General features: G+C 36.3%; 1 protein-coding gene across 7 annotated transcripts in view; it reads right to left on the bottom strand.

Moving 5' to 3' along the window:
* LOC126003964 (neurexin-3-beta) overlaps positions 1–22,765 on the bottom strand; it is a 1,607,127-nt gene that overhangs the window by 1,217,016 nt on the left and 367,346 nt on the right. For all 7 annotated transcript variants that reach the window (XM_049770305.1, XM_049770308.1, XM_049770307.1 and 4 more), the window contains one exon: positions 19,005–19,166. In XM_049770305.1, coding sequence (XP_049626262.1) covers positions 19,005–19,166 — 162 coding nt within the window. The remainder of the gene's footprint in view (positions 1–19,004; positions 19,167–22,765) is intronic.

The following is a 22,765-nucleotide window of genomic DNA, read 5'->3' as shown; positions in this document are numbered from 1 at the left end:
CATTTTCTCAGTTTATTTATTCTTCTCTTGTCTTTTACCTTTGTGCTTTTATGACTTTCGTTAGTTGTATGTTTGGATCTATTGTATGTTTTTTGTATGTTTTAATCTCAGGCTTTATATTGATTTGTGTAATATACACCAATAATTATTTTATTAGGTGGTTCTGACTTCCTCTGGCATCCAATAACTTTCACAAACAACTATTATCCCTTTAATTAAAAATTGCATACTATGGGGTCAGAGAGGTGGCACTAGCTAAGGAAGGACTGCAGTTCGATCCCCCGGCATCCCATATGGTCCCCCCAAGCCAGGGGTGATTTCTGAGCTCTTAGCCAGGAGTAATCCCTGAGCATCAAATGGGTGTAGCCCAAAAAAACAAAAACAAAAATTGCATACTAAAAACAATTATTAAACACTGGTAGCACTAGTAGAGTCTACCTGTATCATTCTTTGAAACCAGATCCTATAATTATTAGACTGAGTAGCTCATATCATTTGAATCTTGTCTAGTATTTTGTTTTGTTTTGTTTTGTTTTGCTTTGGTTGGTCACACCCGGTGACACTCAAGGGTTACTCAAGGCTCCAGGCTATGTGCTCAGAAATTGTCCCTGGCTTGGGGGACCATATGGGACACCGGGATCAAACCACAGTCTATTTTAGGTTAGCGCCTGCAAGGCAAACGCCCTACCGACTAAGCCACCTCTACAGCTCCAAATCTTGTCTAGTATTTTAAACAGGTTTGTTTGCTTTTTTTTAATTCAACAAATAGCAGTTGCAAAGTTGAGTGTCCCAGATGAGTGGAATAAGATTCTGGAAGAATCTCCTGAGCTATAGAAAATCAGAGGAGATTGCAAAGAGGCAGTCTTGGCCTACAACACAGTAAAAACCTTTCAAAAGCCCCTTATGAGAGCTTTATCTGAGGCTAACCCCTCAACTATAGTGCCATGAAAAATAAATATGCTTCTTTCATATAAGAACTCTGTCCTATATGAGCAGTCACTCCTGAAGGACCCAAGAACACATGCATGTTAGCTATCAGAATCAGACAATCAAGGAATATCTCCTGGGGAGAGGCTGCAAAAGCTGGTCACCATATGTAAAAATTAGGGCCCTAGAATTATGCAGTAGCTTCCTGAAGTGATATCCAGGGAGTGCATCTGATGGATAGTACCAAGATGGTTCTCTGCAGTGAGATATAGAAGAAATGCAAAGATAGCACACAATAAAAAGAGAGAGAGAAAAGGAAGGAAATAAAGAATAATAAAAACATAGATGGTGTCTGACAGTGAAAAAAAATAAAGGATAAAAAGTGCAAGGATGTTACCCACCAGTCTCTATCTACAAATATCTGTGCAGTGTTTTGTCTCTAAATACAACAATATAAAACTATCAAATGAGCTATTTTAACACTCAGCATGGGAGCTTTTCAAATGATGACTTCTGCACAGGGTCCTGGGATTTGTGAGTTTGTGCACAAGCCATTTAAGAACCATTTCAGTGCACTCTATTCTGGAGTCACCCAAAATTTGGGGGATATAATTTTCTTTTACTTTATGGGGTCCTCTTTCTCCCTTTGCTCTTTCTCATCTTTCCTAAATAAAATCAATTTACTTAACTATCTTTTCTAAAAGTTCCTTATTTCAACATAAAAATTTCTGAAAGCTACAGCTGCATGAGTTAGAACGTAAACCTTGATATTTTTCATTGCTATATTTTGAGTAGCTTCTCTTTCATGCATAGGCATCAATGGTCCCACAAGATTGCAGAGAAGTTTCCTGGGGATAAATAAATCCATGTTCCAACCTTTCCCCATATGGTGACTTACTGCAATGGAGGATGGAATCGATTGTAAGATTGTGTCTGTCTTCCCTGTATCTAAATCTATGTAGTATTCTTTCATACACCCAATATACAAAAGTCCTTTTGCTAGTTTGGGGGTGTTTTTAAAAAGAAATGAGGAGTTTGAGAAACTGTACAAGTTAGGGTGTCTTTCTACCATGCATCCAATACAAGTTCCATTTCTGACACCATTTGTTTTCTGGAAAAACACTAGGTGAGACCAGGGAAGTCCTCAGCACTACTGAGATGTCCCCAGAAATCTCTGGCACTATTACATCCAGGAAACACTGGTTATTTAGGCCATTTGAATGATATGCCAGCCCATTTATCCTAGAAGGCCTGAGTACTGCCCACCTGAGCATCATGTAGGAGTTTGTTCAAGCATGATTACACACATAAAGAAAAAATGAGTATACTTTCATAAGTGGTATTAGATCTGGTTCTAATTTCATTTTTTAATATGTGACAATCTACTGTTCTCAGCGCCATTTCTTGAAGAGATTTTCTTTGCTTCACTTTCTTATTTATCACCTTTGTCAGAGATTAGCTAGTAATAAATTTGGGGACTTAACTCTGAACTCTTGATTCTGTTCAAGAAGTTGTGAGATAATAGACAATAGAGAGATATATAGATATGTGTGAATATAATTATATACTATGCAGCCTCAAGAAAGCACTGAAACATATAATTTGCCACAGCATAAATGGAACTGGAGGATGATATACTGAGTAAAGTCAGTCTGAAAGAAATGAATAGATACAGAATGATCTCTCTCATATCTGAGAGTCAAAGATACACAGAAATCTAGTGTAATGGGAGAATTTACCCTTACAACTAAGTGAAAGAGGCAGGTTGAAAAAAGATATTGGAATCTTTGAGAAAGGGAAGTGGGTACACTGATGATGAATATGCTGATAGAATAGTGTGTGTGAGATACCATTATTCACAGTATTATAAATCATAGAATATCAAGAATAAAAATAATTTTTAAAAATATTATAAAGAAATTATACATATATCTATTCTTTATACCCACGGAAGGGAGTTTAGAATCACCCTAGGTTATCATCCTAAAGTGGAACTCCATTTTCTCAACCCTGAATGACTGAAAATGGGGCTAATTAGTTTGTTGCTCTAGGGAATTACCCTATGCACTGTAGAATGTAGAACAACCACTCAGACTCAAAAAGTCAAAGTTCATTAAGTCAATGGCACTCCTATCCCATCACTGACTCCACTTCAACAGCCCTTTCTATATAGGTTTGTTTTTGTTTGTTTGTTTTGGTGTTTAGGCCACAGAAGATGGTGCTCAGGGCTTACTCCTGGCTCTGCATTTAGAAATCACGCCTGGCAGGACCATATGGGATGCCAAAGATTGAACCCGGATCCATTCTGGGTCAGCCATGTGCACAGCAAATGACGTACTGCTGTGCTATCACTCTGGCTCCTTCAATATAGTTTTAGTAATGAAATTGCCTCTAGACATTTGCCATATATTCCGTGTTGAAACTATTCCCAGTTGAAAGCCAGTAACTTCATCCTTTACAGCAAAATTTGTACATTCCTGAAATATAGCATTTTCCAAAAAGAGGGACTTGCCCAATTCATTATAAATTCTTAGTGCCAAGACAAGAATATAGCCAAAATTCATGAAATCAATAATTTAAAGGTGACTGGTGGTTTAAGGTACTTCAAGGAAATTTAAATTTCATAAAAATTTAGAACTCAAGAGGTTTGCTGCTGATTATGAAGTCTATCCTAAAATTTTGAACTCAGTTTTCTTTTACTGGCATCTTTAACATAACCTATTTGAATTGTTATATACAATTATCTATGGTAAAAAGATACATTTACAAATCCAAATGTCATCATTTAAAGATGATCATCATCATATTAAAATATTATCATTAGAGTGCCAGAAATTTTTAAAATGTTAAATCACTGCATTTGTATTTTGTATATGCACATACATCTCATCTATACTTAAAAAGGATGTTTTTATGATTTATGGAAAATATTTTCATTTTGCTGATAGCATCATTTCATTTGGGTTCATATTTTGGAGATAGAGTAGGTCCTTTGCAATCAAGAAATTGAGGTATTCATTTGAAGGATATAAGTTACTTTCAGTATTTAAATAAACCTATGTTTATTGATAAAACTAAAAAGCCTCTCTGTTTAAAAAATATGGTCTTTCAGAAAAGCTAACAATCATGTGAAGAGATTCAGGAATAAAATAACTTATAATTATAGCTAATATTTATTGAATTTTTACCATGTGGTGGTATTGAATCATCTAATTTGACCCTCAGAAAAGACTATTAAGTAGATATTTTTGTTTCACTGATTTTTGGTTCACATTGTCTGTGCTCAGGGTGCCAAAGATTGAATCTGGGTATGTCACACATAATGCAAACATCCTACCTATTGCACAATCTTTCCAGTCACTGAGGTTTATAATGTTAATATGATATTATTATAGATGGAAACTATGGAGAAGTTAAGTTTACCAAAGTCACATATATACTAGTGACAGAATCAAAATTTAATACTGGACACTATTCCCAAAATCTGATTTTTTACAACTTATTCCATAGAATTCAAAGGCAAGAAAGATCACCAGGGATAGCCATCTGAGAAGCTGAAGGGGTCTTAGAAAAACGAGTGGGAGTTAACAGAGGGAGAAATCCTTGGCTGGCACTAATCATATTTGAAAGTTTTAAAAGCAAGAACACAAAACACATATTTAGAATAACATCAAATAACTACTCTGGCTAAAAATAGAGAAGCATATGAGAAAGCAGTAGCAAAGTTGCAATAAATTTAAGAAAGCCATGGGTGGGAGGCTGAAGATACATTTTGGTGGGTATTTGATGTTTCGAAGATAAGCACCAAGACCAAATGATGTGGAGTGTGGAAAAGGACAGAGAATGGGGAAAACTTTTGATATCTCAGTAGCAAGCAAGATATGTCAGACAGCAATGTTGAAGCTGAGGTCCAGAACAGAAAGAAATGAATGTGACATATAACAAGGGGGTGTCAATATGATAAGGTGACAGACTGGTGAAGGGTAAAGAGGAAAAAGAGATAAGCTCACTCTGAGTTTGCCACCTTGAGTAAGTGGATCATGACTACAGTGTCAGCTGTTAGAAATTCCAGTAAACATGCATACTTCTCACATAGCTCACTGCACAGAACAAGCACATCTCTTTCTAGAAAAGATATGGGTTATTCTATGTGAGTGATCTCATGACTATTTATTTCAAGAATCAAACAACTGAGGCTGGCTAGGTGACGCTAGAGGTAAGGTGTCTGCCTTGCAAGCACTAGCCAAGGAAGGACCGCTGTTCGATCCCCTGGTGTCCCATATGGTCCCCCCCAAGCCAGGGGCAATTTCTGAGCGCTTAGCCAGGAGTAACCCTGAGCATCAAACGGGTGTGGCCCGAAAAACCAAAAAAAAAAAAAGAATCAAACAACTGCGTGTGTTGCTTTGTTTAGTTGTTTGTTTTTTGGGGGGGGGAGTTATTTGTTTTGTTTTTGGAACCACACCCTGCAGAGATCAGATCTTATTCCTGGCTCTATATTCAGAATCATTCCTGTGGGGCTCAGAAAACCATCTGTGCTGCCTGGGAGAAAACTCAGGTCAGCCTGTGCAAATCAAGTACCCTACCTACCTGCTGTAGTATTACTTTAGCCTCCTATTTTGTATGTTCATAACTTTCCTAGCCTTCATACATTCCTAAGATGCAGAAGGCACAAATAAAGGAGATAGATTTATAGGACAGAAAAATTAACATGTGCTTATAGATTGCAAAGAAACAAATAGGAAAGCAAGACTCAAAGGGGCAAGAAGGAGACCATGATGACGGAAGTGTGGAATCCAGGCAGCAACCAAGACTGCAGATGTGTTAGCAGCCCTCTAATAGAAAAGAGAAAATCCACTTTGTTTTGAGGTGCTTTTTGGGGGAGGTGATGAAGTGAGCACGACCAGAAATGCCCAGAAACTATTCCTGATCTACACCTGGCAATGCTCAAGGGATCTTTTGGGATGTTAAGCCCCAGCTGCCACATGCAAGGCAAGCACTCTATCCACTGTGTCATTCTGGCCCATGAAAGTCTTCTTGGATAGAAAATAAACAGGTCCATACAGGCTCGTGTAAAAGACAAGCTTGATGATTTGAAATTCACTCACTGGAGTCTTTTAAGAAAAGAAGATATAACTGTAGACTTTTCTTTTTCTTGCCACCCCTCTCATTGATTCACAGCTACAGGAATTGCTTGTAATTTGTTTTGGTTTGGTTTTTCAACAAGCTACTCTAGTACCCAAGGCAAAAGCTTTTTCTTGCTTTAGACAATGTTTACGTTGCAGTTTCTCTGTTTAAAACATTCTCTTTCAGAACTCTTGTGAACTGTCCATCTTACAGACCAGATTTATTAGTTATCACTTTGGAGAATATTTCTATGACCACTATTCTAGTAACAAAGTCCAAGCTTCCCAGGCACTGATATTCTCTATTAGTTCCTTTATATCACTTACTTTAAATTCTTTTAACTCACTGATGATGCATTTATTCTTAGTCTCGTGCAATTCTAATGTGAATTTCATGGTCTCAGGGAATAAACAAGCAGATGAAAATTCTCATCTATGTCCTTATTCAACATATATTCTAAATACTTAGAACAGATTTTATAGCCATATGGGAGTTTATTGAATATTTACTGCACCCATGAACAAGTGAATAAATGGTTCTGAAGTAATGGTGCTATGAATAAATGGCAATAAGCAGAAACTATAACTTCAAAGCAATAATTTTACTTCCGATATTCACGAATTTTGTCAATTTATTGAATAATTCTTCTATATATTCATGTGTTGAACATATGTTGAACATATACTTACTTCAAGTTTGATATATATCAATATAAACCATAGTCCCTGCCTTACAGAACCTGGGTATTAGATACACAGATGTTTATGAAATGTTTATGAAATAGGCTTGAGATAATAGTCTGAGGCAAGAGGCTGACTACATGATTTATAGACTCTTAATTCCTGGAAAATTAGCACCACAAGGAAATGCCCTCTTGGCGAGGGTCCTTTATTTACTCCTATCTCTGCTACCTCTCCCAGAGAAGACATTCCAGAGAACTTTGTTTTGACTGACTCAGACCACTTTGAATTGTAAAAGCCTACCCTGGTTAGCTAGCATAGATAGGCAAATGTCTGTTAATGTTGCCTTTCTTCTTCCTAGACATAGGAATGTAATGTTGCCCTTCTTCCTATGCTATAACAATAAAGATTGTAATTGGAGGACAGTCAGGACTCTCAGTTATGGAGGCTGTGAGACCACTGATACAATGCATTCTTTATGTCTGTTTTATTTTCTTAATCCTTGAAGCATTCTGTTTCAGCCCATTCACCCTGGGGTTGGTCTATGAAAACAGATCATTACAATACAATGTTGCAAGGGCTATTACAGTAATTATAATGCAGTGGAGGTAGAACTTGCCTGAAAGAATATAGAATAAAGTGTTACTATTTTGAGCAAGCTAAAATGAACAACAATACTCCAAAAGTGTTGCGGATAGTTACTTCCTCAGGAAATCTTCATTGAAATTAAAGTATCATTCTATGGTCTAGATACAGGATCAAGAAAACGATTTTGATGGAATAGAAAAAGGTGAAAAGAAACTAAGAGGATTCAAATGGAAACTCCTGGATGAAGTTTCAAAATAGACAGATATGACTATTTTACATGTAGAGAAGAGGAAGCTCATATTTCACAAAAGAAGAAAAGAAGGTAGCTAAGTATCATGGAAAATAAAATTTAAAATGAAAGGAGAGAAGCTTAACAAGTATACATATGCTAAATTGTTTCTTATTTTCTCCATGAAAGTGTAAGATTTACCACCTGCCCAAATTGGTCAGTGAGATAGAGGCTGAGGAAGTGGATAGGAGGAGAATATTATTGGCTGGTAGGTGGTTTGCACTGTGGCTACTCTATGTTATATCTGAATTGATTTGCCCTTATCTCTCTTGAGATCTATGCAGAAACTACTTGTGGTCCAAAAGCACAGTGGTGGCAGCAGAGGAACAGGAAACAAGGTTACTAAAGCACATAGCACTATGGAATAGACAACTCTGCATTTGCAAAATAATTTTTACATTAGGGAATTCATTAGCCTGATAATTACTTGGCCCTCTAGGTATATGTGTACAAAAACTATTTTTTGCTTTCCTTTGAGGCATTTGAAGACACAAGAGATTTTTGTCTCAGTTGGAAAGTTGTGGTAGATTACATTTTCTGTAAATAAGCGACATTTTTAGAAAGCAATAAGTTCCATTGAATTTATCTTGAAGAAGAAAGAAATGCAAAGACAAACAAGTGAATTCCAGAATCAGAATAAAAATTCCTAAGAAGTCCCCAAACTAAAAAAAAAGAAAAAGAGAGAGAGAGAAGTCCCCAAACTAGCCACTCTTTACTCTGGTAAAAGGCACAGTCAATATTTGAGGGCACAGTAAATATTGAACTGGAGCAAAGTACCAATATGCTGAAAAACTCAAGACAAAGGCATTCCACTATGGTGTTTATACATTGAGAATCTATTTCCTACTTAGGTCCAATAATGAAAATCATTCCTCCATTAACAGGTTGAGCAATATCAATTTTCCCAGTCAAAGTGGGAAATCAAGCAAAAACTGTCTTCCTCTTAGATCAATGGTAAGGTGAAAGAAATAGGTAATTGTATCCAGTCTCCAGCAAGACATTTTTGTCTGATTAAATGACCTTTCCTATGAAGTAGAACCTCTAAATTACCATGGTAATTTAATGGTAAGAGACCATTCCTTGAGAGGGTTTAACCACAGACTCACATTTCCTTAGGAGTTTATGTCTTTTTTACTTTTCACCAAGTCCTTTGAGTTGGTGGAAATGGAAACCTCAATCCTTGTTAACTGTGTTGTCTAGGCAAGACACCAACCTCCTTTAAAATTTAAATTAGTAACAACAGAATTTACTTTACCATATACATTTATTGAGAATTAAGAATTATGTATGAAATACTTAGCCTTGTAAAATCATACTTCTCATCCACTTACATTAAGTGCTCAATAATTGTTAGTCTTTATTGTTGCTATTATGATTATAATTGCTGTGGTTATAATGGTTTTAGAGATGATGCCAGTAAAAGTCTGGGGAAAGAAAAATAATTATAAGTGATGGGTGATAGCAATTGCTGGGAACCTCAAAACAGACCACAAGGACAACCCTATGATCTCAGTAAAACATGTAGTCAACTGATTTGGAGATTAAGCAGGGAAATGTTTAATATAATAAAATTCAGTTTAATCCATCTAAACCTTTTCAGAAGGCTGTTTTATTGTAGAGCTCTAAGCTTGAAAAGAAATGAGAAAATAAAGGCTATGGGTGCTATACTCTCCTCTATAACATCAACAAAGGATTATGCAGACTCTCTTGGATGCCTGAAAATGATAAAGAATTCACTACTCTGATAGGAGCCATGGGCTGTGCTCACTAAAATGTTTTCTTTTAGTAGTTTCTACTTAATTTTCTTAGTTCTTCTTGAAGATATGTGAACCAGATAGAATAAGATAGTACATGTGTACAAATACTTCTCAACCTCTGGGTTTGGTAATCTTTCCTTCCTCAAGTACTTGCATCGATAAGTCAATTCTTTTTTATGTTTTATTTAATTTTATTCTTAAGATACTATTAAGATACACAGTTACAAAGATTTTTATGATAGAGTTTCTGTCATACAATGTCCCCCACCCTTTATCAGTGCACTTTCTAGCCACCGATGTCCCCTATTTTCCTCCCAACCTCCGTCTTGCCTTCCCCACTGCCTGCTTGCTTCTATGGCAGGCATTCTCTCTCTCTCTCTCTCTCTCTCTCTCTCTCTCTCTCTCTCTCTCTCTCTCTCTCTTACTCTCTCCTTTTAGGCACTGTGTTTTGCAATATTATTACTGAAAGAGTATCACTTTATCTCCTTTTAGTATGCAGTTCTTGTTCAGAGTGATCATTTCCAACATAAAATTCCCTTCTCAGATCTAACTTCACTCCCCCATTCTTTGAGGCAAACTTTCTACCATCCTACCATGCCAATTCTTTTAATGTCATAATCTTGAGTCCTCTTTTTTTTTTTTTTTGGTCACATCCAGCAGCTCTCAGGGATTTCTCCTGGCTTTGGGCTCAGAAATTGCTCCTGGAAGGCTCAGGGGACCACATGGGATTCGGTTCATCCAGAGCTGGCCTTGTGCAAGGCAAACACTCTACCACTATGCTAAAGCTCTGGCCCTTGAGTCCCTCTTTTTGATAGCTCAATTGACTTCTAAATTTGATCATGCAGAAATGAAAATAATATCTTGAGCGATCACATAAATGCATAATATTTATAATTATTATAATTATGATAATGGTAAAACCAGTTTATAAAGCATTTTCTATATTCAATAATCATTCTAAAATTTTTGCATTATCTCTATAATACAACAACCATGTGAAATTATTATTTTCCCCAACTAATAAAGATGGAAATGATGACTCAGAAAAGGTTAAGTAACATTTTCAACATTGTGTAGATAATGGGAGTATAACAGTTTTGCAAAAAAGAACTAGCTCCATGGGGCAAGTGAGGTGGCGCTAGAGGTAAGGTCTCTGCCTTGCAAGCACTAGCCAAGGAAGGACCGCGGTTCCATCCCCCCGACCCCCCGCGTCCCATATGGTCCCCCCAAGCCAGGGGCAATTTCTGAGTGCTTAGCCAGGAGTAATCCCTGAGCATCAAATGGGTGTGGCCTCAACCCCCCCCAAAAAAGAAGAAGAACTAACTCCCATGTCTGCCTTTTTATACATAAAATTATACTATAGAATTACCATCTCTTTTTTTTTTCTAGACTAGAACTCTGTTAACTATTCTTCAATAAAATAGGCACATGTTTTCTATCACTCAGGTTCTTGAAATCCACAAAAGTGAAGCACATGTTCTTTTACTACCCCTCAAGTTTCTAATAGTAATATTAAGACAGCTTATAATGTAGCTACCTGAAGCTTCCAGGTAGGTCAAAATAGATCCAATTCATCAGAACCCATTAACTTATCTCTTCATTGGTTAGCCCTTGCATTGTTACAAATTTTCTGTATTGAAGATGTCACAAAATTTATTTCCAAGTAGTTTCCTCAGTTAATGACACAGTAACAATATTTTGTTTTGTTATATTTTGATTGGGCCACATCCAGTGATGCTCAGGGGTTACTCCTGGCTATGCGCTCAGAAAACGGAGGTATAGGGAGGACAATTTGGTGATGAGAATCCCCCCTGATTTTATGTAAAAATGTACCTAAAATGTTATTGTCAATAATATGTAAGACACTATGATCAAAATAAAAATTATATTAAAAAAAAAGTTAAAAAAAAGGCCAAAAAAAAAAAAATCCTTCCTGGCTTGGGGGACTATAAGAGATGCCAGAGATCAAACCGAGGTCCGTTCTGTGTCAGTCGAGTGCAAGGCAAATGCCCTACTGCTGCACTATCAATCTGGCTCCCAGAATAGCAATTTAAAACTGATGTATGAACTTGGTTTACAGGGGCTCGAATTTAGTGTTCTAGACCAAGAACACTATGACTCTGGGTCACTAGTTTCCTATACCATCTTAAATAATGCATTTAAAATTTTTTCCTAGATAGCTTGCATTATTTACTTTTTAGTATTTGGTCATCTCTCTCGTTCTCTATCACTTTAAAAAATGGAGTTTTAAGATTTTATTTTAAAAACTTCTCTGAATGCTTGGAGCCTTAGCAATGGCGCAGCGGTAGGGTGTTTGCATGCTTCTGACCTAGGACTGACCTTGGCTCAATTCCCTTCCGCCCATATGGTCCCCCAAACCAGGATCGATTTCTGACCCCAGAGCCAGGAGTAACCCCTGAGCATCACTGGGTGTGGACCAAAAACAAACAAAACTTCTCTGTATCCTCATGTACTATTTGCCCAAGACAAAAATCCAAACAATGCAGAACAATGAGTTACTTTCTAAGAGACCCCAATAATATTTCCTAAACTTGTCTCTCTTTACCTGTCATATATCCCTCTTCTTGCCAAAGAAGTCAAAGGAAAATGGACCAAGAGGATACATTCACCTTACTTAGGGACTCTTGCAAATGACAGAAAATTCCACTCAAGCCTGTTTTGACAAAAGAAGTTTTTCAGTCAGTCCTGACTATAAATCCAGTTTATAAAGTATTTAATTTCAGATCTCAAAAATGTCATCAGAGCTTAGTTTCTGACCCTTTTTTTGCTCTGCTTTTCTCCATCTGGCTTCACTTTAGTTTATATGTGGCAGAATGACCAGAGTGCAGCTTTATATCACTCCAAGTTTTTCTCAAAGGAAAGGGAGTTGCTTCTCTACAAAGAACAATGCCCTCAAGCCTCTAGATAGCTGAACTAAATCAAGTGAGATGCCCACTTATGAACCAAATAAGCATGGTTTGAAGAGCCAAAATCTGTAAGTTACAGAGTTCACACATTCTCTAAAGAGTCAGAAATGGAAGTAGCATCTCAGAATCATAGGATTTAGAATAAGAATAAATAAAAATAGGGGCCTGTGCGATAGCAGAGCAGTAGGGTTTTTGCCTTGCTCGCCACTGGCCTGGGATTGACCTAGATTCAATCCCTAGCCTCCCAGATGGTCTCCAGATCCTGACAGGAGCAACTTCTGAATGCAGAGCCAGGAGTAATCCCTGAATGCTTCCAGCTGTGGCCCCAAAACAAACAAACAAAAATAAATAAACAATAAATATTTGTCAAAAGTGAGTTAAATGGAAGCAAGGTCTCATCCAAATATTCTCTAAATCTAAGTCATCGATAGCCCATCAATTATAAATCAGACTTCATCCTCTAATCATGCAGGGATCCTCAAACTTTTTAAACAGGGGGCCAGTTCACTGTCCCTCAGACCATTGGAGGGTCTGACTATAGTAAAAACAAAACTTATGAACGAATTCTTATGCACACTGCATATATCTTATTTTGCAATGAAGAAACAAAATAGATACAAATACAATATGTGGCCCGCGGGCCATAGTTTGAGGACCACTGCTTGTTTTTATTGATTTAAGACCCTCTCTTTGTGTATTGCAGCAATGAAGTGCTAAAAATCCTTGAAACTATCCTGAAAACTATCTTATACATGACTATTTGCTCTAGACATCCACACCCTGAACTTTACAACTCTTCCATTATTTAACACATCTCTGGTTAATCAAGTTTGTGTCTACTTTTATTCTGTAATCCCAAGTGCAATTGTCTCTCTCCTTATACTAATTTTCTAGAAAATCTCTTTTCCAGAAGGTCAATTGGCCTTCTACCAAAAAATGTAATATTTGATCACTGTGCTATAATACATTTTTATATCCATAAAAAATAGAAATTTCTATAGTCAACCTAACAGACAAATACTGAGATATAGTTTAGTTTTCTTTTTCTTTCCCAAACATTCTTTCATTTACTAGCTTCTGATCCCTGTTTTCCTTCTGTTTTACACTGTGAAAATCTCATTCCTCGTGGTGTCCTTTTTTGTACTAGTACTTTTATTCTATGGAAGTTTTATTTCCCCTAAACCCACAGAGCTCTCTTCTCAAGAATAGAAGAAATAATATCAAAATTTACCTTCCTATCATAAACTCAATGAGCAAGAACTTGCATTTATACATTAGAAGTCCTCCACAGTAATGTAATTGACTTGAAAGTGAGTGATCATTATATTTACTGTATAGATTGATAGATGTATGCCCAAGTTTTGAGGGTTTTCTAGTTAGTATTTCCACTGGCTTTCAATTCATTGGCTCAGTTTTATAAAACCACATTGAACTCTCCTAACTAGGCTATTAATTAGAAAAAAAGAGCAAAAAGATATAAATGATTTCTTGAGCAGATATAACTTAATTTTTATTTAATAGTATTAAGAATATCTCTAATATTTATAAAATGCTTTATCATTTATAAAATAGCTATAGTTTTATCTTATTTTCTTTCAACCTAAAAATATATAAGAAGATATTATCAGATGAAAGCACTGGGGCCAAGTGATGTCAAATGGCAGGCTAAGTCTTGCAACTGGTATGAGTGGATTTAGGCAAGACTTAAACCCCAGATTTATGGTTATAAAGCCAGATTTATGGTTATAAAGCCAAAGGATTTTAAACCACCCTCTCAAAACTCTCACTTGATCTTTTCTCATTCTGGGGCAGCTGAATTCTCTAATCTAAGGGGAAAGAGTAGACAAGTCTTATTTTCACGTAAATGCATTGATTATGGACAGAGTTACAAGAAATTGGACAGATACCAAAGCAAAGGCTTTGGAAAACAACAACAACCAAAAAAAAAATAGAACAATTAAGAACAGAATTCAAATGTTCTAAGTATCGTGATTACAGAAGAAAACAAAACAAAATAAAAACCAAAAAAAAATTAAATGATAAAAAGGAGCAACAGCAAACCAGTGCGATGGGGATAGGAAGAAATATATTGAAAAAAAATAAAAAGCAACAACAAACACATTATCCTAAAGCCCGCAGGTGCCAGCAATTTGAATAAACGTATAGCAATTAAGAGAATTAACACATCCTTAAATAGCTTGGCTCACCAGATGTGGACTCCTATCAGGATTCCATAAAATGTAGAGTTATTACAGATTAAACCATTAATCATCTGTTCAGAGACTATCACTGGCTGCAAAATCCCTTTCAGTTTTAAATGGCTAATAATCACAAAAGGATATGGAATGGAATGTGCGCAATAAAGTTGTGCCCAATCTTTTTTCCCTTAAATATGTGTTCCACTCCCCAATTCTGCTTTCCTTCCTCTCCATCAGAGATGGCTGAGAATAGAGAGATAAAAAAGACAAGCCCAGACCAGAGATATAATACAGGGGTGTAGGTGCTTGTCTTGCATAAGCCCTTCTCTGGTTTTAGCTCCATTATTTTATATTGTCCCTCCAAGAACTACTAGAAATGATCCCTAAGTATAGAGCTAGTAGTAAGTCCTGAGCAGTAGCATCACTGGACATGATCCCAAAACAAATAAAAAAAGATAAGAGGGACAAAGATAGTGCAGCTGTACCAAAGATCTCAGTAGCATGTGAGCTTATCCAAGGGCAAAAAGAAAAGTCAGAGGAAATTGACATTTCTAGGTAGAAGTAACAGCCAGATAAGAGAGTACAATGACAGACGAAGAGCCAAACCAAACAACGCAGAAGATTCCAGCACAAGTAGGACATTGTGGTGGATAAAATAATCTCTTCGTTGTGATTTTAAAGTCTTATTGAGTTAGGAGGTATGGACACAAACATAACCCATATTTTAGATCATATCAGTGGAGTCAGACTTTAGCTTTCAGATCTGGGTAGACAGTCATTCCAAAAATAAAACCTATGTTGGTCACACATACACAAACATACACACCTTATACACATATAATATATAATCTGGTCTAGTAACTTCTTGTCCCCTTTTCTGTTTCCTCTTTGAAAAAAATTATACATAAAATTATGCAGGTAATTTTAAGTTTAGAGTCGCTATTGGCAAAAAGAAGAGATAAAAGGGAAGAACAGTGGGTAAGGGAGAAGAAATTGTAAAATAACTACAGACTATTAAAGTGTGAAAGTATATTATTTTTCTCAAAAAAATTAAATCTCAACTGACCTTAAAGTTTCTACTTCATACTAAATTGTCAAAGAGAAGTACAAAGTACAAAAAAGAATTTCCTTGACTATTCCATCAATAAGTTAATTGTATTACTATTCCTTTGTAATATAGTTTGATATTAGGAAGAGAATGTCTCTATTTTTCTTTTCAAAATAGCTTCCATACTAATTTTATTTGCTCTATTTCCATGATAAATGTCATCAGTATTTTGGTGGTTATTGCATTTATCTGTTGATTATTTTAGGCAAGGAAGTTTAATAATGCTTATTTGTCCAGTATGTGACCACAGATATCTTTTTTGTCTTATTTATTTTCATAAGTAGTAGTTATTTGATTTTTTTTGTTTTGAAGTCACACCAACTATGATCAGGACTTACTCCAGATCTATACTCAGGAGTTACTCTTCACAGTGCTTAAGGAACCTTATGCAATATGAGGTTCTTGGGCTTGAACCCAGGTAGGCTACATGCCAGATAAGTACTATACTTCACTATCTTACACTGTACTATTAGGCCCTGTATAACTCTTTTCCTTTTAGTAATGTCTTAACATTTTCATGATGGGCAACAAGAAAAATTCAGATTGTAGAAGCCACTGCAAACAAATACTGCTTTTAAAAAATATTAAAAGAAAAGGATAGAAATGGGACCTTAATTAATCAACCAATCATAACACTGGAAACAATTATGAATTTCATTTGCACAGTCAGCTAGTTTCTTATCTTAAAAATGGAATATTTATGCAAAAACAGGGATTTAACACCCAAATAAATATATTAGTAAAAGTAAACTGCAAAAAAATGTTTTTTAAAGATATGCTGTAGGACTATATTAGATTCAAATGTATCTGTTGAAATCACTCAAAAATTGAGACAATCTCCTGAGTCCATGAAGACCATAATCCTAGAGATGTGCCTGAGAAAGGAGATACAACTTAATCAAGTTTGAATCCTGCTTACTGTCCCCTTTCAATTTTTTTTAACTTAGTATAAAACTTAATGCAGATTTCTCTTACCAGCTGTGTATTTTTATGAGTAATTACTGCTATTTCTGTTACTAACCTTTTTCAAAACCAGCACTTAATTTGTAAGCTATTAAGTAATACTTTTCACAGCCATTTAAAGCTTCCCGGTCTTTACCTGGAAAGCATACATGTGTGTAATGACCTATTTAAGTTTGTATAGATAAAGTCATCAGAAATACTCCTGTGTTTTATTAGGCATATTTCAAAATATCCAGGGGGTGTTATTCCAAGTTTGAGTTTGATACATTGATTTTTTGTCTCAAAATACTTAATTGAAATATGGTTCAATATGTTTGAAATTTGGTCTTATTAGTTAAAATTAATCAGACTATTAATTAAAATTATTAAAATTAGTAGGGGATTAGTCTTAGGAGCCACCCATAGATTTTGTCCAGAAATAAACTTCAAGGGATAAAAATGGAAAATGCTCTTCATCAATCATTCCTAAGCTACACATAGAACATTCTTTAGTGTTTTTATTTTTTGCTTTGTTTTGGTTTGGTTTGTGTCCACACCTGAAGATGCCCAGGGATTATTCCTGGCTCTACACTAAGGAATTACTCCTGGTTAGTTAAAAGAACCATCTGGGATGTCAGCTATAAAATTTGGGTCAGCCATGCCCAAACATCCTAACAATTATTATCACTTCAGCACCTTTTATCTGTTTCTAGTGAGACTGTAACTCCAGTGCAGTGTAGCTTACCATATTGAAGAGACAGACATTCTAGACACTGGGTAGTTTGTGTCTTTACTCTATCAAAATGAAAGTAAGTCCCAGGGAAGAAGTGTTCTTATACACTGTAATTCTATGAATAAAGATCCCATGATTGATAGATAGATAGATAGATAGATAGATAGATAGATAGATAGATAGATAGATAGATAGATAGATAGATAGATAGATAGATAGACAGACAGATACCTATAGTAGGTATATTATAGAACTACTGGGTATATGTCCCTGTATCCAGCACCTATATAATACCCATGAGAGAGGAAATACTACTGAATTCTATTCCATATTTGTCCTCAATTCAAGAACAAGACAAGCTGTAATTACATTTTCTTCTTTTGTCATATTGCTCCTTCCTACCCCTTCTCTCAATTCACACATGGTTTATTGCAGTCAGACACAGTTAAAATATCATTCTCTAAATCAGCCAACCTAAAATTCATGTTTCCTCTACTCAATTATAACAATTAGTCTGTGGTATCAAGCACTTGATGTCCTGTGTTGTAACTGCTTATTGATCAATATTGCTTCATAAATTAGAGAACCTTCATGAATGAAAACTATGTTTTTTAACATACCAATACATTTAGATAAAGCCCCAAAAGACTCTTAATGATTATTTGATAAATGTATCCATTTAATAAGTACTTCTTACATATCTCCAATATGCCAGGCATAATAGGCACGGTTTCTGTCTTGTCTAACTGTGGCACAGAGATGAATGCCATGAGTAATGCATGTTCAATGCCTTCTCAGATAAAACTGGTATTTAACAGATTTAAAATAAGCATAGTAAGAATAAAACATATAGCCCTAGAGAAGGCTCATAACATGTCACAAGGGATTTTAAAGGATCGTTATCTACAAGAAAGAATACTCTTAACTTCCTAAGGAATTTCCCCGTGGGAACTGTTACAGATATCGAAGCAATCAAGCTTAGCATAGATTAAAACCAAAAAAATATATGTGATATCCTATGCTGATGACACAGTGTTTTGAAAGGACTTCAGCATATCAAGTCTAATTCTTTTTACCTCAAGAACTGACCTTTCAGATTGAACTTCCCCTTTGCTGAAACTCCTTTGCTCTCAGGCAGAGGATTCAACACATCAGCTACAATAGTTCTAAATGAGTAAAGGCAAAGCCCTGCTGCTTTTTTCATAGCTGCTAGCTCTTAGGAGGAAAAATATAAAAGAAAAACATTCTTCTGTGTCCAGAATGTTATATTCAGAGAATTTTCCTTCGTATCAAATAATGAGACTCTTGGGAACACCAAACTCTTGCCAATGTTAAGTGTTAGACAAGACATACCACAAATTGAATCACTTTTAGCTAGAACTTCCTTATTTTCTACTTCAAAAATATTATATCAATGTATATATGCATTTGGTTCCTTGTCATGTTAAAGGTCTTTAATCTATCTCTTTGCCTCCAATTCCAAAGCACACCTATCTGTATGTAAAGGTTTTCCCTTAGTTAAACAAGAGAATAGAAGCAGGGAGCAATGAATCCAAGTTTGTGTAAGCATTTTGAACAGAAGCAAAATCTATGACCTTCTACTTATAAGTTCAGGTCCTTTTCTACTACAACTTGTGTTCAAATAGAATATAACTGAGAACAGACTTTCCAATGACAGTTTTTGAACTGTCAAAAAAAATATTTCTAATGAATGGAATGACTAGACATTACCTCTTTCAGGCAGCCCATGAAGTTGTTGCTGACAGGCGAGCCTGGTAAATCAGCAGTACTTGGGCTTCCTCCCACATAGAAGAAGTCATCTGAGCCCAGCATGGTGTAATCCTCTTGAGTGTAGCCTGTCGTGGTAAGGATGCCATCCACAGAGATTGTTACCTGGTAGAGGGACATAGGGACAAAAAAGAAATCCAAACAATGAATTTACAGTCCTATCAAATGCAGTGGGTTCCCCTACCTGTGACATTATTTTCATTCAGATTTTGGAGAGGTATTCTCTCTAATTTGGTTTGATTTTGTTATGTGCTACCAAGTTCCATTTTCTGGTCTGTCTTCCCTGTGGCCTAAGCCTTCAGTATTCCCCTGGTGACTCCTAAGAGACTTTGTTGGAATGGCCAACCTAAAAAAACTGCCTCTACCCATTGCAACTTAGTCAGGCAAGAAAATGGAACTATCCTCAGAAGTCATCACTTGTCTCAGTTCATCGGTAAAAATGATCATTTTTTTAAAAAAAATGATTATTATTCATGGTGGTAGTGAAAACAGCAAAGGAGACATTGGATGATGGGGTTTGTTAGGGGTTGGCCTTTGGTTCTTACTTTTATTCTTTTCTTTTCATTTTCCTTTTTTGCTTTGTTGAGTTTCTTTTGGGGGAAGGGACTCACACCATTCTGACAAACATGCATTCAAGGAAAAGGGAGAAGGGAATTCAATTTGATGTGTCATGATACATGCTGTGGACTATCCCAGACCACCAACTCCCACCTTCCCTTTATTGCCATCACTACCACCAAGAGAAGAAATAACCCAAACCCAAAGGAAAAAAAAAGTATCTCTAAAAAAATGAATGACGAGGCATAAGAATGAAAATTAAAATATGAAAGCCCACAGAAAGAAGTAGCACCCAGATGCCCAACATTCATGAAAGAACCAGAGGATAGAGAAAAAAGATAGGACCTCAGAACGTGCACACATCATATATTAACACACCCATGCGCAAATTATCTAGAGCCAAGAGAGGCAGAAGAAAATGGTAGGAAATGGAAGGAGAGAGGGAAAACAAAAAGAAGGGATCAAAATTCACTTCACACTTACATGCACTTAAACTGAAAACGAGTATGGAAGTGGGAGAAAATAAAGAACTTAAACTAAAGGGCTATGTTTCCCCTGACTATCAATCACCTCCCTCACTAAAAAGAAAATGAGAAAGTAAAGAAAAGTCCAAACCCAACCCCCAAATACATGAAGGATGAGAGAAGAATAAGAAGAGTGGAAAAAAAGCAACAGAAACAGAGAGACAGAAAATGGAATTGGGTTGATAATGGGTAGGTTGTTAGTAATGGGGAGGAGAATGAGGGAACAGAGGCTGATGTGAATGGGAATTCCACGAGACAGGAACATGCCATGCAGAGTTTATAATGGAGAATACAGTCAACAGAGATCCCTTTGACCCTTCCCAAGGGGAGTACAGTGCAAGAAGGACAAGTAATAGTAACCGAAAGGAGTCGATTCTCCTTCTAGATCTGTTGTGGCAGCCAGGGCCACACCAAAGGAAAAGAAAAAAATGTGTGTGTGTGTGGGGGGGGAGGGTTTGAGGCAAAGGGGAGAAGGAAAAAGGAAGGAGGCTTAAGGGACAGGAAGACACTGAGCAAAGAGTCCTGAATAGAAACCTCTGTCATCTTTAGTGTGTAACTTGGAAGTTGCAAAATAAGAAAACCAACTCAAATTTAGCTAAATAAAGAAAATTTCTGTTTTCAAAAAAAGTTTTTTTTTTTAGGAAATAAATTACAAACTGTAAAAAAAGAAATAGATCCCACCCAACTGGTTCAAAGAGCATTTCCAGGACAGAGGCATCCTCTTCTTTTTTTAAAAAAAGAAAATCAGAGAGAGAGAGATAGAGAGAGAGAGAGAGAGAGAGAAAGAGAGAGAGAAAGGCTTGCATTTAACTGAACACAAATCTTAAAAGAAGAAATAAGTCTAAGGGGGGTAAAAGAGGGGTTTAGGGAGGAAAAGGGGCAACACACGGCAAACCCAAAAAAAGAGACAATAAGAATGATATCTACCAGACAATGTAGTTTGTTTACCATAGCGTGTCCGATGCCTGAGTGCTTTGCGGAAAAGGGGGAAGAAAGGAAATTAAAAAATTGTGAACAGAACGATTGTTAATTAAAAGAACTAAAAACAAAGATGAGTAGTTAGGGTGTTAGTACATTAGTCGGTTAGTAAAATGACACATTGCATGAATGAACTTGTGTTAGTTTTTCAAAAAAAAGGCACCCAACACAGAAAGAGAGAGTGGGGAGACAATGAGACCAGAACTCGGTGGAAAACCTTGGCTCCCACCCAGACCCAGCAAGGTGCTGGCATCCATCTTGTCATGTGAACACCAATATCCAAACAAGACTCAGATCAGACCTCACCCCAAAGGGCCAGCATATTCACTTCCCAGGGACTCATCCATATAAATGCCATCCCTTACTCCCTCCCTCATCCTCTGCACATATATGTGCCACCTTTTCTGAAAGAAAACACTCCCAAAGGTTATCCTTCCACATAGCAATGCATAAAGCTGAAATCCAGAATACCAATATGTTGAGCTTTATTTTTTTTTATTAGGATCTGGCTCTGAATTCCTACATAGATGACATGACTTTCTCACCCAAAGCAGAGATGTTCTATTTATGTTCACATCTAGCATGCGAAGACTGTAACATACAATTTATTCTGGATTACTCATTTAAATATTCCGGAATTTTATTGTCTTTATGCAGATGGAAAGTCTCATTCTTCCCTTTCCTTTCTCTCAGTTTAGAGTAACATAAGTCATGAAACTGCCTCAAAACAATTGTATTCTTCCTTATTTTCAGGAAGTTTATCATCTCATCATTTGGCCAGATATGCTTCCTATAGAAACACCCTCTTCCAGCCTCTCTAACAATGCTTTTCAAGCTTGTAAGGAATTTCATGCATGCACAGTTGAGAAGATTGGCAGGTTACTTGTCTTTAAAGAACCTTTACAGTTAATCTTCTCATTACTGCTTTAACTCTTAAATTGTCAGCACACCTGAGTTGGGAAATGGAAATCCTGAAGACAGATAACCTCAGTTTTGTGCCTGTGATTTGATGAAAATGGCATATTGAAGTAAATCAGTTCATGCAGTGACCACAACCTTGAACTCAGGGCCAAGTGGTGACCAAAAGGATACAACTCAGAAAAATATTCACAAATCCCTAATTACCTTGATCTCAAAATCCCAGTTATCACTTGAAGCAGATAGTCTATATCCCTTTTTTTAATACTCAGTAAAGTTTTTGTCTGAGCTTAATCCTGGCTTGTCTCAAAGCAGAACCATGATTATATGGCCATGAAGGGAAAAATGGGGAGAGATCTGCTCCATTTGATAATGAGTACTCCAGGAAATTCCAAGTTGAGTTTCACCATAGAAGCCATACAACCTTAGATCCCCCAAAGTAAATGAGACTGCTAGAAGATTGTTATTAAATATTTATGAAGCTATTTACAGTTTAACTAAAATAGGCCAGGGCTTCCCATCCTTTCAAATCTATCCTAGGAAACTCAAAAGGATGTTATAAATGTATTTTTAATGAGAAAAATAATCATTTGAGGCGATTTGCTGCTAAAAGAACTTATTCACAAAGTAGACTCTGCTTTTCTGTGAGTCTTTCTCTTCCAATAAAGTATATTTGGATGAAACACTCAGTTCATACCTCAATGAGTACTATGTTATGTGTGCTTA

Source organism: Suncus etruscus, chromosome 3 (assembly GCF_024139225.1).
Source record: "Suncus etruscus isolate mSunEtr1 chromosome 3, mSunEtr1.pri.cur, whole genome shotgun sequence".
Lineage (NCBI taxonomy): Eukaryota > Metazoa > Chordata > Mammalia > Eulipotyphla > Soricidae > Suncus > Suncus etruscus.
This window is presented reverse-complemented; position numbering and strand designations above follow the sequence as displayed.